General features: G+C 44.1%; 1 protein-coding gene across 1 annotated transcript in view; it reads left to right on the forward strand.

Annotated features, from left to right (window-relative positions):
• Window positions 1–9,058: 9,058 nt before the first annotated feature.
• SMAP2 (small ArfGAP2) overlaps window positions 9,059–14,120 on the forward strand; it is a 43,643-nt gene continuing 38,581 nt past the window's right edge. The window contains exon 1 of the mRNA XM_058553793.1: window positions 9,059–9,573. Coding sequence (XP_058409776.1) covers window positions 9,471–9,573 — 103 coding nt within the window. The 5' untranslated portion in view covers window positions 9,059–9,470. The remainder of the gene's footprint in view (window positions 9,574–14,120) is intronic.

Raw genomic sequence — 14,120 nt, forward strand, 5'->3', positions numbered from 1 at the left:
ACTTGTCCCACTCTCCTTGGAAAAATCCAGTCCTTGTCCATTTTCTGGTGCCTTCCTGGGGGCTGCCATTCTGGAGTGCCCCAGCTTTGATGGCGAGCTGGTGGGTCTCTCTTCACAGATGTCCCATCCCCTCCTTCCTGATCATTTGGGAGTGGTGATGGAGAGCTGGACTGGGAGGTTTTTGGAGAGGGGAGGAACTCTGTGACGTGGCAGGTGTTTCTCACACACTGGAGGAGTACCCATCTCTCCCTTGGCACTTGTTGGAGATTGTCCATTGCAGAGATTGCACAGGAAAAGGCTCTGGACAGGAAAATGGAACCCTGGTTCTAGTCTGAGCTGTCCTTTTCTAGCTCACCTGGATCTAGAATCTGGTTGGAGTATGAATTTATTCTGATGATGAATAAAAAATTGAATGACTAATTCCTTGTCTCCTCAAAGAAGTGATTCTTACACTTGTTTGTGTCACACACATCTTTGCAAATCTAGGGCACACTCTTCAGAAAAATACACACGCCCACACACCTGTGAAATTTGTCCTATAATGCCAGAGGGTGGACAAGGGGCTAAAGTCCATCTGTGGACCTGGGTTAAGATGGCTTCCAAACTTTAGTGATATCAGGAACAGCGTGGAGTTCAACCTTCTCAGCACAGCACACAAGACCCTTTGTGATCTGGCCCTTTGCTTCTCCTCCAGCTTCTCCTAATGCTCGCCGCATGAACCCTCTCTAACAGCTCCCAGTTATCCTTTCTCACTTCTGCACTTTCCTGCATACTAATCTCCCTGCCTGGAATGTCCTCCTCCTTGATTGCCTGGAAACCGACTAACTCTATTAACACAGAGTTAAGCACTTCTTCTTGTGTGTGATGTGTACCAAAACAGGGCATTTTGATGGGGCTGTGTGGTTAATGGTATCAAAGCAGCCACCATGTCAAATCTCCACGTCAAAATGTAAAAACCGTGTTTCTTTAAGCCAGTGTGGCCGGACAGGATTTCCTGTCTTCTCTTCCCCTTTGTTCCTTCCCCTGCCCATTTCTGATGGAAACGGATTCTTTTAGTATAATGAATTATGATCAGAACCACTATTCCATGAGAGGCAGATAATATCAATAAGAATGATTTCTGTGTCTTGTAGATTCTCCCATCTGAAGAATTCGAAAGTTCTAAGGCCGTTTGTGCGCACGAGTGTCAAGATCTGCTGCTGCTTTCCCAGGATGGAATCAGGAACGATGTTATCCATGGCCCTGACTGCCATGGACTCTGTGGCCAGCATTGTCTGCTGGCTGTCCACAGACACTCCCACTCCCCTTCTCTACTGCTGCCTCCTGCTATATGGGCTAGAAAGCCAAATCCAGGCTTTCCTGGCCACCTTTGCAGTTAGAGGTTGAGCCATGCAGCCTGGCTAAGGAGTCTTAAGGGGACATCTGCTGGGAGCTTCTGGGAATACTTTTGCTTTCCTGATAAAAAGGAACAGCCAGACTGAGGACATTCCTTTTCCCCTCTTCCTGCCTTCAAAGATGATGTGATGTTTGGAGCTGTGGCAACCATGCGCAGTGGTTCTCAAACTTGAGTATGCATCAGAATCACCCAGTGGGCTTCTTAAAACAGACTGCTGGGGGACTGGCCTGGTGGCGTAGTGGTTAAGTTTGTGCACTCTGCTTTGGTGGCCTGGAGTTCGCAGGGTCCCGGGCGCAGACCTACGCACTACTTATCAAGCCATGCTGTGGCAGGCGTCCCACATATAAAGTAGAGCAGGATGGGCACAGATGTTAGCCCAGGGCCAATCTTCCTCAGCAAAAAGAGGAGGATTGGCAACGGATGTAAGCTCGGGGCTAATCTTCTTCAGCAAAACAAACAAACAAAGCAGACTGCTGGGCCCTACCCCCAGAGTTTTTGACTACTATGTCTGGAGTGGGCCTGGGAATTTGCATTGCTAACAGGTTTCCAGGTGATGCTCATGTTGCTGGGCTGGGAAATCCCTCTGAGAACCACTGAACATGAGGATGGAAATTCAATAGGCTGATGATGGCAAAGCAGAATGATAGAGTCCCGGTGCTGATGGCCTTGTCAGGTAGCTGAATCAATGTAAATAATAGCCCTGTCTCTGGATTTCTTGTTCTGTAAGAAAATAGACCACTATTTGTTTAAGCTATGGTTAGTTGGGTCTCTTATGACTCACATTCAAAAGCATTCTGAACTTACAGAGAGCTGGACTCTGTGGGGAAGGCAGATGGAGAGAAAAATCCAGAGGGATGCTTATCCAAGGCTAACTTAGCATGGAATAAAAACTGCCCCCACAGGAAATGTTTTGAAACATCACTTAGCATCTGCGGATGTTGATCATAGTAAGATTGGGGGGGAGTTAATATTAGGTTAATTAAAAAAATTTTTTTATCGATATAAAACATATACATAGTTTAAAAAGTCTAGTTATAGGGGCTGGCCCCATGGTGTAGTGGTTAAGTTTGGCGTGCTCCGCTTTGGTGGCACAGGTTCACAGGTTCGGATCCAGGCATGGATCTAAACCACTGGTCAGCCATGCTGTGGCAGTAACCCACATACAAAATAGAGGAAGATTGGCACAGATGTTAGCTCAGGGCTAACTTCCTAAGCAAGAAAGGAGGAAGACTGGCAACAGATGTTAGCTCAGGGTGAATCTTCCTCAGAAAAAAAAAAAAAAGGTCTAGTTATACAAGGTTTATAATGACAAACGGTAATGCCCTGCCCCACTCCTACCCACCCTGATACCTATTCCTCTGACACAACTGTTTTCAACTCATGTAGTTGTTTCTTCTGGAATTTACAAATTAACCTAAACGACATGCTTATACTACCATTATATACCTCTTTGGCTTTGTTTATTCACATCCTGCTATGGAAAATGAACATTTAGATTTCTTTTGCTATATCTTTCCCACCCCTGCGCCACATACTTCCTCTCCCACATTTTCCAAATATGGTTAAATAACAATATTTTGTTAAATTAATACTCAATGTCTATAATATTATGACTAAATATTATTGACAGCTGAGCCTGGTGTTCATTGATTACATTTTTTTCTCGTTAAACTTTTTCCCCTGGAGTCAATAATTACTCCATTGTTTATTTGCTTAATTTTCTATGAGTCTATGATTAATTCATCCCCTAATCCTCTGACAGAAGGGAATTTCCTTTTAGTTCCAACACATCAATTAATCTATAAATTTCATTTTTCTTGGCACTGTCCATTCTAAGGTTGCTGTCCCACTGCTTCCATCTGGAGGAGGCATTCTGCTGTACAACCGTCACCCTGGAATTTCCCTTCCCCATCACACTGGGAACAACGTTTATCTTTTTCCTGTGTTGAATGCTCTGTTTTCTGGATTTGGTGTATTCCTTTTTATTGATTTACTCTGTCATTTTTGACAAAGTGTGCACGGAAGGTGAATCGGTTAGGGTTCCAACAGGAAGCATATGGCCAATGTGAGAAAGACAATTGAGAAAAGGACCATTTTACAAAGTGCAGGCAGGGTCACAAAACCAACAAGGGCACGGTGTACCTTGGGACTAGCAATAGCAGAAAGCTGTCACCCCCAAAGCCTGAAGGGGCAAGAGGAGAGAGTATTTCCCAGAACGTGGTGACAGCCACAGCTGTAGGAGAGGGCCACCCTCATGGGGACGCCCTCTGGCTGTCACTTAGGGTTGTGGTGGTTCTGCCAGCAGGAAGAGAGCAGAGAAAATAAATAACTCAACTTCTCTCCACTTCTCCCCTCTGATTTCCCACTCGTGTCTCTCACTGGCTGTATCCAACTGGAAGCCAGTGTGCAGGGGAGCTGGGGGGATGCCCTGCACAGAGGTTGCCTCTCTGAGCACAGAGCAGGGTGAAGGGTGGAGAGTGGATGTGGAGGGACAATGGAGCACAGCCAGCTCAGGAGGTCAAATTTTGAAATCTAGTGTATCTGAAAGTGTCTTTATTCAATGCTGCCTCTACAGCAATAGTCTGGCTGGTATAGAATTCTGGGTTCGCAACTCTTTTTCCTCAGAATTTTGGAAGCAATGTTCCATTGTCTCCTGGCTTCCAGAGTTGCTGTTGAGAACTCTGCCATTCTGATTCTTGATCCCTTTTATGTGACTTGTTTTCTCCTTTCTGGAAACTTAGGATCCTGTCTTTTCTCCCAGCGTTCTGCTATTTGGTAAGGGGTGAATTTCTATCATTATATGACAGGGTCCCCAAAGTAGGCCCAGGCCAGGTATATTTGGCTTAGTCCCTCCCAGGCCCTGAAAATGCAAGAAATGTGGATATAAGTGCCTACTCTCTTGCATCATTACATAGTCGCAATGCAACTGCTCATGTATGATGTCTGGTCATTATTATGCCCCTGTGGACAACACAGCAAGATTGCAATGGTGGTGAGCTGGGCTGGGATTCAGACACTGCTAGTACAGACAACTCTGCCTCCTCTCCCAGAATCTGTACTGGTTGATAGTTATGGGAGGTTTTATTGTGAAACTAGGGGAGAAAAGGGAAGAGGGAGGCGTTTGGTAGTGGGAGGGGGAAAAGGTTATCTTGAGGGAAATGGTGGCTTGGTATGGCATGAAATCTGTTCCCATCAGACTCCTCGGGCCCCTGGCAATGGGCCTGACACCTTAGGTTAGAGGAAGAGGTTCAAAGTCAGCCAAGTGGTATTTCAGAAAGACCTTGTGAGGCTGCACACAAGTAATTTGGGGCCTAGATGTCAATGTGTGACACAGTTGGGGAGAGGCTATTCTCTCCGTCTTTGCAAAGGATCACCACTGATCCCCTGGAATCTCAAGGAGGCCTGGTGCTGTGAGCGTCAAGAAATAGTACCATTGACATAGACACTGGCTTTCTCACAGTGGACTCCACGAGCAACGGAAAACCGAGGCTCTTCGAAGAGTGTCGGGCTGTGAAAATGGACAAATGGGAAATGCAGTAGGAGAGGAGGGGCATGTAGCTCAACCCCAGGGCTCAAAGAGTTGGCTTATGAAGCAGATACAAGGCTGAACACTTAAGCCACTGCGAGGCAGTGAAGGCTTTTAAATAGTCACAAGTTCTCTGCACTGAGGAGAAAGCTTGAGAGCTGGCTGAAGACAGTTATTGAATGACTATGAGTTTGTTTGAGACCCCTAGTTCGTTCACATGTGACAAATAGTACAGAACTAGCAGTAAAATGGGGACCATAACTATCTGCTTTTTTTTTTTTTGATGAGGAAGATTGTCCATGAGCTAACATCCATGCCCATCTTCCTCTATTTTGTATGTCAGATGGTGCCACAGCATGGCATGCTGGCACAGCACAGCATGACAGCATGATAAGCGATGCATAGGTCTGCACCTGGGATCTGAACCTGCGAACCCTGGGCCACTGAAGCGGAGTGTGTGAACTTAACCACTATGCCACCAGGCTGGCCCTGTTATCTGCTTTCTTAATGAAAGTCATTTTATGAGTATTACCCTGAATAGGTACAATGACTGACCAGTGGATTAGAAACTGTTTTATTTTAGTATATAACTCAAGAGATTTGATCTCTTAGCAAGAAGATACACTAATGACATTTTTCAATAGCAATAGTCCAAAAATATTCACCATACCACATTTTTGGTAATATTCTGGGCATTTTATCACAGTGGTTACTCTAACATAATAGTTTAAAAAAACAGTTTCTATTTTGTCCTCTTATTTATGTGAGTTGGGGTTTCAAAATACTCAGATATAGAGACCAAGAAGAGAAATTAGGGCCAGCCCCAGTAGCCTAGTGGTTAAAGTTTGGCATGCCCCGCTTCAGCAGCCCAGGCTCAGTTCCTGGGCACAGACCTACACCACTCATCTGTGGCCATGCTGTGATGGCAGCTCGCATATAAAAAGAGAAAGATTGGCAGTGGGTGTTAGCTCAGGGCCAATCTTCCTCAGCAAAAGAAAAAAAAGAGAGAGAGAAATCATCTGGAAGTTGAGCATGATATGTGGTGTCAGGTCTCTTCAATTCATCTCAATTTTCTGAAATCCACAGATACAGTGTAAGCAAATTATGTCCAGTAGCCACTGAGTCAGACAGGAAACTCTTCTTTCTGGTGGTAACTAATGCAAAACAGTTTTATGATAAGATAACACAGTCACATTATGGAATAGAGGGAAAATTTTGTAAGAATTGTCAAGGCAAAATTCAAGACTTCAAAAAAATGTTTGTACTTGGGAAGAGAAGTTTGCTTTGTCCATATCCTCAGACCCTGGGATATGCATTCACTTTCCTCTACCATTAATAATAATAACAATAAGAGCTAATACGTCATGTATCAGTTAGGGTAGGCTAGGTTATGCCGTGGTAAACAAAGTTCAGTGGCTTAACACAAAGAAGGCTTATTTCTTGCTCATGCTACATATCCTTCATGGGTTGGCAGAGGGCTCTTGCTTATTAGCTACTCAGGAATTCAAGCTAATAGAGCAATGACTGTCATGGACTGAATGTTTATGTTCTCCCAAAATTCATATATTGAGATTCTAACCCCCAATATGATGTTATTAGGAAGTAGGGCCTTTGGGAGGTGATTAGGTCATGAGGGTGGAATCCACATGAATGGGATTAGCGCCCTTATAAAAGAGACTCCAGAGAGCTCTCTCACCCGTTCCGCTGTGTGAAGATGCAACAAGAAGTCACCGGCTATGAACCAGGAAGCAAGATCTCACCAGACACAGAATCTGTCAGTGCCTTGATCTTGGACTTTCCAGTCTCCCGAACCAGGAGGAATAAATTTCTGTTTATAAGCCACTCAGTCTATAGTATTCCAAACTGGATAAGACAATCACCATCTTAAACATTGATGTTTGATGCCAGAGGGAAAGAGAATCAGAGGAGTCTCAAAGCAGCAAATAAATGCTTCAGGCATGAAATGACACATATCCTTTCTGCTCAAATTCATTGGCCACACCCAACCACAATAGTGCCAGGAAACAAAATCCTATCATGTCCTCAGAAGGCAGAAAGCCAGAAATATTTAGTGAAGAGCATTAATGGTCTATCACTCACTATATGCCAAGAGCTGTTCTAAATATATTTCAGGTATTATCTCAGTTCAGCTTCACAACAATCCTATGAAATAGGTACTATTAGTATCATTATTCCCATTTTATAGATGAAATAACTGAGGCTCAGAGACGTTAAGTAACCTGATAAAACTCACACAGATAGTAAGTGGTGAAGCTAAGGATTTAAACTCAGTCATTCTGTTCCCATAGTCTGTGTCCTTAACCATCAGACTATGCAATCTTTCACTAGATGGGAAAATTTGAGAAGCACTGCCATAGATGATAGAGAGTCACTAAAGGATTTTTTAGCAGGAGGGTGTGATGCAATAGAGATTTGCCATTTATGAAGCTCTCTCCCAAGAGCAGGGTGAAGGATTAGTTTAACTAGGGTTAGACTAAGGCAGGAAGGCTATTTGCCTGAAGATGAGGAGGACCTGAACTAAAGCACAATTACCACATTAACTGGGTAATTTTGAGCCTCTGTTTCACCAACTTCAGCCTCTGTGTCATCATTTCTTGAAAAATGATTATGGTAATACCTATTTTTATGGGATTTTCTGAGGATTATAAAAGATAACATAAGCAAAAACTCTGACAATACTAAGGCTCTGGAATCACAGAGATCTAAGCTTAAAATCCCAGCTCCATTCCTCATTAGATGAGAGAGTTTATTTTTCTAAGTCTCAGTTTGCTCATTTATAAAATAGTTGTTAAAGCAAGAAAAGTTAAGTTAAAGTAAGAAAAATTATTATGCGCTGGTTGCAGGTTGAGAAAAATAGCTTAGGAGGAAGGCAGAATTCCTTCTAGAGAAAGAACTGAGATTTTGTTTAGGAAAAATACCATAACGACCATGTGTGTCTATGAAAGTCAAGTCTCCTAGGCACTAGGCATGGCTAGAAGGGAAGAGGGTTAGACAATTCAATTGTTTTGATTGATAAAGTAATAGAAAACTTTAGTTTTTCTCTAATGAGATGAAAGTTTTGAGGGAAGCCTGGTCTTGGGAGAAAGTAAATAGATAGAGGAGGTGGTTTTGCTAGAGATAAGATTACTCTGAGCATCTGGTCTTACCAGCTTCCCTGATCCATTCTTCCCAGGGCAGCCAGAGGGATCTTTTAAAACCATTAATTGGATCATGCTGTTCCTCTCTCCCAGTACAGTGCCTGATACTTAGAAGTTACTCAGTAACAATTTGCTTAAGTGAATGAATGAATGAAAACATTTTCCAGATGGCAGGTGGATCCCTAAAGAAAAGGATAACCATTGAGAAATTCTCTGTAGTAAGGGTGGCTTTGGACAATGATGCTTAATAATCATTTTTAAGTGGTTGTCTATTCTCTGTTTTGCTGCAATCACCCCTCCTCTCCAACCCACCTCTCCAAATAACCTTCAGTAAAGGTCTGCTGCACAGAACTGCACTGTTTTGGGAGGATTTAAGGAATGAAAGAACAAAGTGTCGAAGCAGCAGGCAGAACAATGTCCAAAGATGACAGTAATCATAAGAGGAAAGCTAATGAACAGGGGAACCCAGAATTCAGTGGGAGCAGGTGTTCCAAGTGAGAGGTGACCAGAATCTTCTGAAAATTTGAGGTGGATGTGATGTCTCCCTTATCCTGGGTTAGGGGCTTGAGCCCTTCCATTTGGCTGTTGAAGGAAGGAATAAGCTGGAGGACTTCAGAGCATCCACAGCCCTCAGTACATAAGGATGATAATATTTAACCTATAGAGACGTTTTGAGGATTATCTTGGGATAATTCATATAAAGCTCTTAGCACAGTGCCTGATACCTAGTAAGAGCTCAGCAAAGGTTAATTGTTGTTTCCCTTCACTTTCTTCCACTCTCTCCACTGCCTTTCTGCCAGGCTCCATTCATTCTTTTCCAAGGACATGCAGGGGGCGTGTCCACCCCTCCCTCCGCCCCACCCAAAGCTCCGCCCCTCGCTTCTGCCCGGATTGGCTCCTGAGAAGCGGGGAGCCCAGTCCAAAGCGGTGGGGGCGGGGCGCATGCGCGGGCTGGGCTGGGTGGAGGTGGAGAGGAAGAGCTGCCGGAAGTAGGCAGCCGAGGTGGTGGCTGAGCGGGTTGCAGCTGCCAGGGAAACCGGGGCGCGGGACGCACGGCCCGCAGACAGGCGGGCCCGGGGGTCGTCTCTGCGCCCGGCACGCAGGAGGACCGAGAGCTCCCTTTGCCGGGGCTGAGGGTCCCTGGTCCGGCAGCCTCCTCTGGACGCGGGCCTTTCCCTAAGCCCGCTAGGGGGCGCCGCACTGAGGGGCTGCAAAGTCGGGGGCGGGCGCGGCTGACTGGAGAAGGGGCGGCGGGCCGGAGGAGAGGGCTCTCCCCCGCTCAGGAGGTGCCCCTGGGCGGGGGACCGGGAGTCCTCACCTCCGGACTGAGGCAGGGGCTTCTGGGGGCGAGGAGGGCGCCTGGCCCTCTGCCCCCGCCGGCACCCTGGCCATGACGGGCAAGTCGGTGAAGGACGTGGATCGGTACCAGGCGGTCCTGGCCAACCTGCTGCTGGAGGAGGATAACAAGTTTTGTGCGGACTGCCAGTCTAAAGGTAGCGCATCCCTCCCCGAGGGCGAGAGGTCCAGCCTCCGGGCCGCGCGTGGGAGGTGGCCTGGGTGGGGAAGGGGTTTCTGGAGCTTAGGCGGCCCAGAGCATCCTAAATGGTAACGCCTGCTGCTCTTGCTAATGAGCCTGCTAGGTGTTCTGCAGCGCGGGGGTTGGTGTGGGGAGAGGTCGCGAGGGCAAGTGTGTGTGTTTTGGTGGGGGAGGAAGTGGCTGGTGTGTGCAGGTGAGAATGTCTGTATTTCAGAGCTCTGAATGAGTTCTGGGCCGACGGTCAATCCAGAGGCAGCCCAGGGCTGTCAGCCTTCCACTTGCAAAGCTGAGGGTGAACTGCAGTGTGTGTGTGTTTGTGTGTGTGTGTGTGTGTGTGTGTGAGAGAGAGAGAGAGAGAGAAAGAGAAAGAGAGAAGGAGGGAGGGAGAGGAGGGAAGTGAGATGACGGGGAAGAAAACTGCTTAAATGATTTTTAAAGGTGGTGATGGTTGCTGCCTGCTATTTGGTTAGCAGCTCCTTCTGTCATTTCACAGCCTTGCTGAGATCTGACAGAGTGCTCAGGTGCCTTTCTTCTTCCTGGATGTGTGCAGTGGGAAACTGCCGTATGCAGTGACATAGTGCAGATTTCTAGACAGCTTAGCCCTGGCTTGTGGAGTGCGTTGGAGGCCTAATGTGTGTGTGGTGGCAGAAACTAGCAGATTGTGGCTGTAGTGCAGGATCTGATTAATCAGTGGAGAGAAGGAAGCAAAGGATGCATCGAATTTGTTGCTTCCATGGTGATTACCCTTCTAACGGTGAAATGTGATCATTGTAAATTGGCAGAGCCATTTAGTCTTTGTTTTCTGTGCCCTCAAAGATTCATGATTTGATATAATGAAAAATCAGTATGATAGGAAAGCTTGGTTATTAGTGAAATGTTTACGCTGAAAATTTATAGATACAAGCTTTTATAAATATTTTGTATCCTTATTTTCTTTCTGAATTTTTTGGCATATAATTGGAGGAGTTGGAAAAATTCTTTTCCCTTTGGTTGGGGAAAAAGAGATACGTAGTTATATTTTGGGAGCTATTGTTCATTTACTTTTGTTCCTGAATGCAGTGGATTTGTCAGGGTTGCCTGCCATATAGCAAATTGGGTATAGTAAACAACAAAGACTCAAATATATTTGTATTTATCAATATTGAGAGAGGAAGTACATGCTTAATTGATAGTTTCACTTAATTACCTTTCATTTTAGAAAAATAAGGTTACGTAAGGAGAACAGGGGAGTGATACATTGATTTGGACATCTAGTATTATATTTTAGTGCCCTCTACCAATAAATAAATGGCATGTGCCATTAGGGAAAGCAGGTCCCCAGACTTCTTTCCTGAATTTTTGCATTAGCAAGAATTCATTTTAAAATGTACTGTGGAATCAATTTGTGTTGAGGAGGTTAATTTCTTATAGTTGACTTGTTAGATTTTTTGCTAGATAATTTGGAAGATTCAGTTTAAAATTTAGGAATGTATCTCAGCATTACTCAAATTCCCTTGTGTCCTCAGTTGACAGATCTTGAGTCACAGTGAAGCAACCCACTGGAGTGAGCATTGCTACATTTGGGGAGTCAGATAACATTTTGATGATTAGTACCCCCCCCTTACCCCCTCATTTCTCATACCACTCATATGCCAATAAAATATAGCATATGGAAGAGACAGGTTGATTCATCACTTCTTCCTCCGAATTTTCTGTTGCTCTTGATCAATAGCATTACTGGGGATCAGGTAATGAAACATTAGTTAATTCTTAATGAAAACCAGTAACTGCTGGCTTGTAAACTTTATTAACTGCTATTGATGGTAGAACCCTGGTTCCTGAAACAATTTTTTTTCACAAATTAGTTTTACATTTTGGTTTGCTGGCCTCAGTGACTTGGCCATTGTATTAAAAATGAGATGACAGGGGCCGGCCGGTGGCGCAAGAGGTTAAGTGCGCGCGCTCTGCTGCGATGGCCCGGGATTCGCTGGTTCCGATCCCGGGCGGGCACCGATGCACCGCTTGGCAAGCCATGCTGTGGCGGCATCCCATATAAAGTGGAGGAAGACGGGCATGGATGTTAGCCCAGGGCCAGTGTTCCTCAGCAAAAAGAGGAGGATTGGCAGATGTTAGCTCAGGGCCTATCTTCCTCACAAAAAAAAAAAAAAAAAAGAGAGATGACAATGTGTCAGTCATCTTTCAATTCAGTTAAAGAAGACATTTGTTGAGGTCTAGGTTTATCTAGTTTGTCAATTATCTAGCCTCTTGTACTCTTTCAATCTCTCTCACTCATTTCCCCCCTCCTTTTTCGTAATTTTGGTTGTCGTAATGATCCTGTGGACAACTGTCAGATCATGGAAGGAAGAGACACTTGCATCAAGTTACCTGTTAGCTCTGGTAAAAAATACATTTAGTGGGAGGTGGAATTTAAAAACTATTGGCTAAAATGAGATTTGGATTTGAGTTTATTTATCTGCAGGTCTCATGTCCTTTTTTACTTAGAAAATTGAGAGCTAATTGTACAGGACCTGGTGAGTGACTGCTAATCCATTAATATTAAATCAGATGATGTAGTCCTGGACTGCAGACCTGTATTTTTGTAATGTTCCAAAATAACTCTTTGGCAGTCACTCTTCTTTTTAAAATCTTATACTTATTCAAGAATGATATTATCTTTAGATATGTAATTTGAACATCAGATTAGAGAACAAACGTGTTCTCTTTACGTAGTACAAGTTTTGTTGATCCTGGGGTTTTTAACTCTCTTGAGGATCTCTAAGGCATTCAAGTGATCCTTGTAGGGGAAAGGAAGCTGCTATGGTACAGCTTTTTAAAAAAATGCTGACTTGCTCTAGGCCCAAAGATGTGGTTTCCTCATTTACCTTCAGGGTAAATTTTTGGACTGACTTAAATAGGGATAGAACAGAGGACAAACATACTGAAAATTCCAGATATGTTAATGGTAACTCTACCCAGTTGAGGCTGGGTCCCATTTTTGGATAGACCCTTGGTGGGGTCCTACTGGTTCGAGGTTTAGCCTTTAGCTCTGCAGTTCCTTATTTTATCAGTGTGCCTGGAGTAACTCCTAATCAACCTCTTCAGAGACTGGTTTAAACTGGACACTATCTTATTTACCATGAAGGCATCTACCTTTCTTTTCTTTGTTTTTTGTGAGGAAGATGGGCTCAGGGCCCATCTTCCTCACAAAGATTGGCCAATCTTTCTCTTTTTGCTGAGGAAGACCGGCCCTGGGCTAACATGCATGCCCATCTTCCTCTACTTTATATGGGACGCGGCCACAGCGTGGCTTGCCAAGCGGTGTGTCGGTGCACGCCTGGGATCCGAACCAGTGAAGCCCTGGGCTGTTGCAGCAGAGCGCACGCACTTAACTGCTTGCGCCAGCCCTGGCATCTACCTTTCTGATGACCTACTTGTGTCCACTATCGGGACACTCCTTTCTCAGTATCAAGGTTCGTAAAAAATTGAGAGTTGTTTAAAGAGAAAAGAATTAGAATGGAAAAAATTTGATGGTCTTGAGGATTATTTACTTCAGACAGTGAAACACCATATGGAATTCTGGAGTCTGACAGAAACTTTACAATAATTTTTTTCTTTTCCCTTCTTCTGCTACATCCTATCTCTGAAATATTTCACCTTGAATCACCTAACCATTGCCTCTGTTCCAACTCCAATTATATATTCTTAAATTTAAATTTACTTTTTGAAAAAGGTAGCACTTCCATGTGGTTCAAAGTTTAAATGGGAATATGTACAGTGAAAAGTTGTGTTCTGATCCCTTAGCCACCATTTTCCCTTTCTGGAAGTAACCACTGTTGGTAATTTCTTATGTGACTTTTAAGAGATAATATATGCATAGTCAAACAACTACATTTAAATACATTCCTTTGCAGTGCTTTTATGCAAATAGTAGCATGTTACGCACAGTTCATGGCACCTTGCATTTTTCAATCAACAGTGTAACATGGAGAACATGAAGATTCTCTCTCCATGTGCATTGAGGAGCTTCTTCATTCTTTCAACATATTTTCTAAGGCTCTACCTAGGTTATCTTGATTAAGTTGAAAGATACGCTTAAGTAATTTGGCAGACATCTCTGCTCTCACTGAAGGCATCTTACAAAGTATCCTAGGCCCATCCATAGCATATATAAGCCCACCTTTCGGGTGTCAGAGAAGCAGAGTAGTGGAAGGAGCTGTAGACTTGATGTTGGAACATTAGTTAACTCCTTTACTCTGCTGATTTTAGCTTTGTGACCTTCAGCATGCCACCTAACTTTCTCAGTTTAATTTTACTTGTTTTAAAGATGAAAGTGCCTCGTAAACTAAAGTGTCTTACAAACGTAAGCCTGTTTTATTATTACTATTGCTGATCTTACTTATTTTATCTTGATTTTATTCATTTTACTTTCTGACTTTATTCTCTTAAATACTCTGGTTACTGGAAGCCACAGTTAGAATGACTCACCCAATAATTCCCTAGTCTTTAAGCCAAAACCATTTCCTA

The sequence above is a fragment of the Diceros bicornis genome, chromosome 13, assembly GCF_020826845.1.
Source record: "Diceros bicornis minor isolate mBicDic1 chromosome 13, mDicBic1.mat.cur, whole genome shotgun sequence".
NCBI classification, from domain to species: domain Eukaryota; kingdom Metazoa; phylum Chordata; class Mammalia; order Perissodactyla; family Rhinocerotidae; genus Diceros; species Diceros bicornis.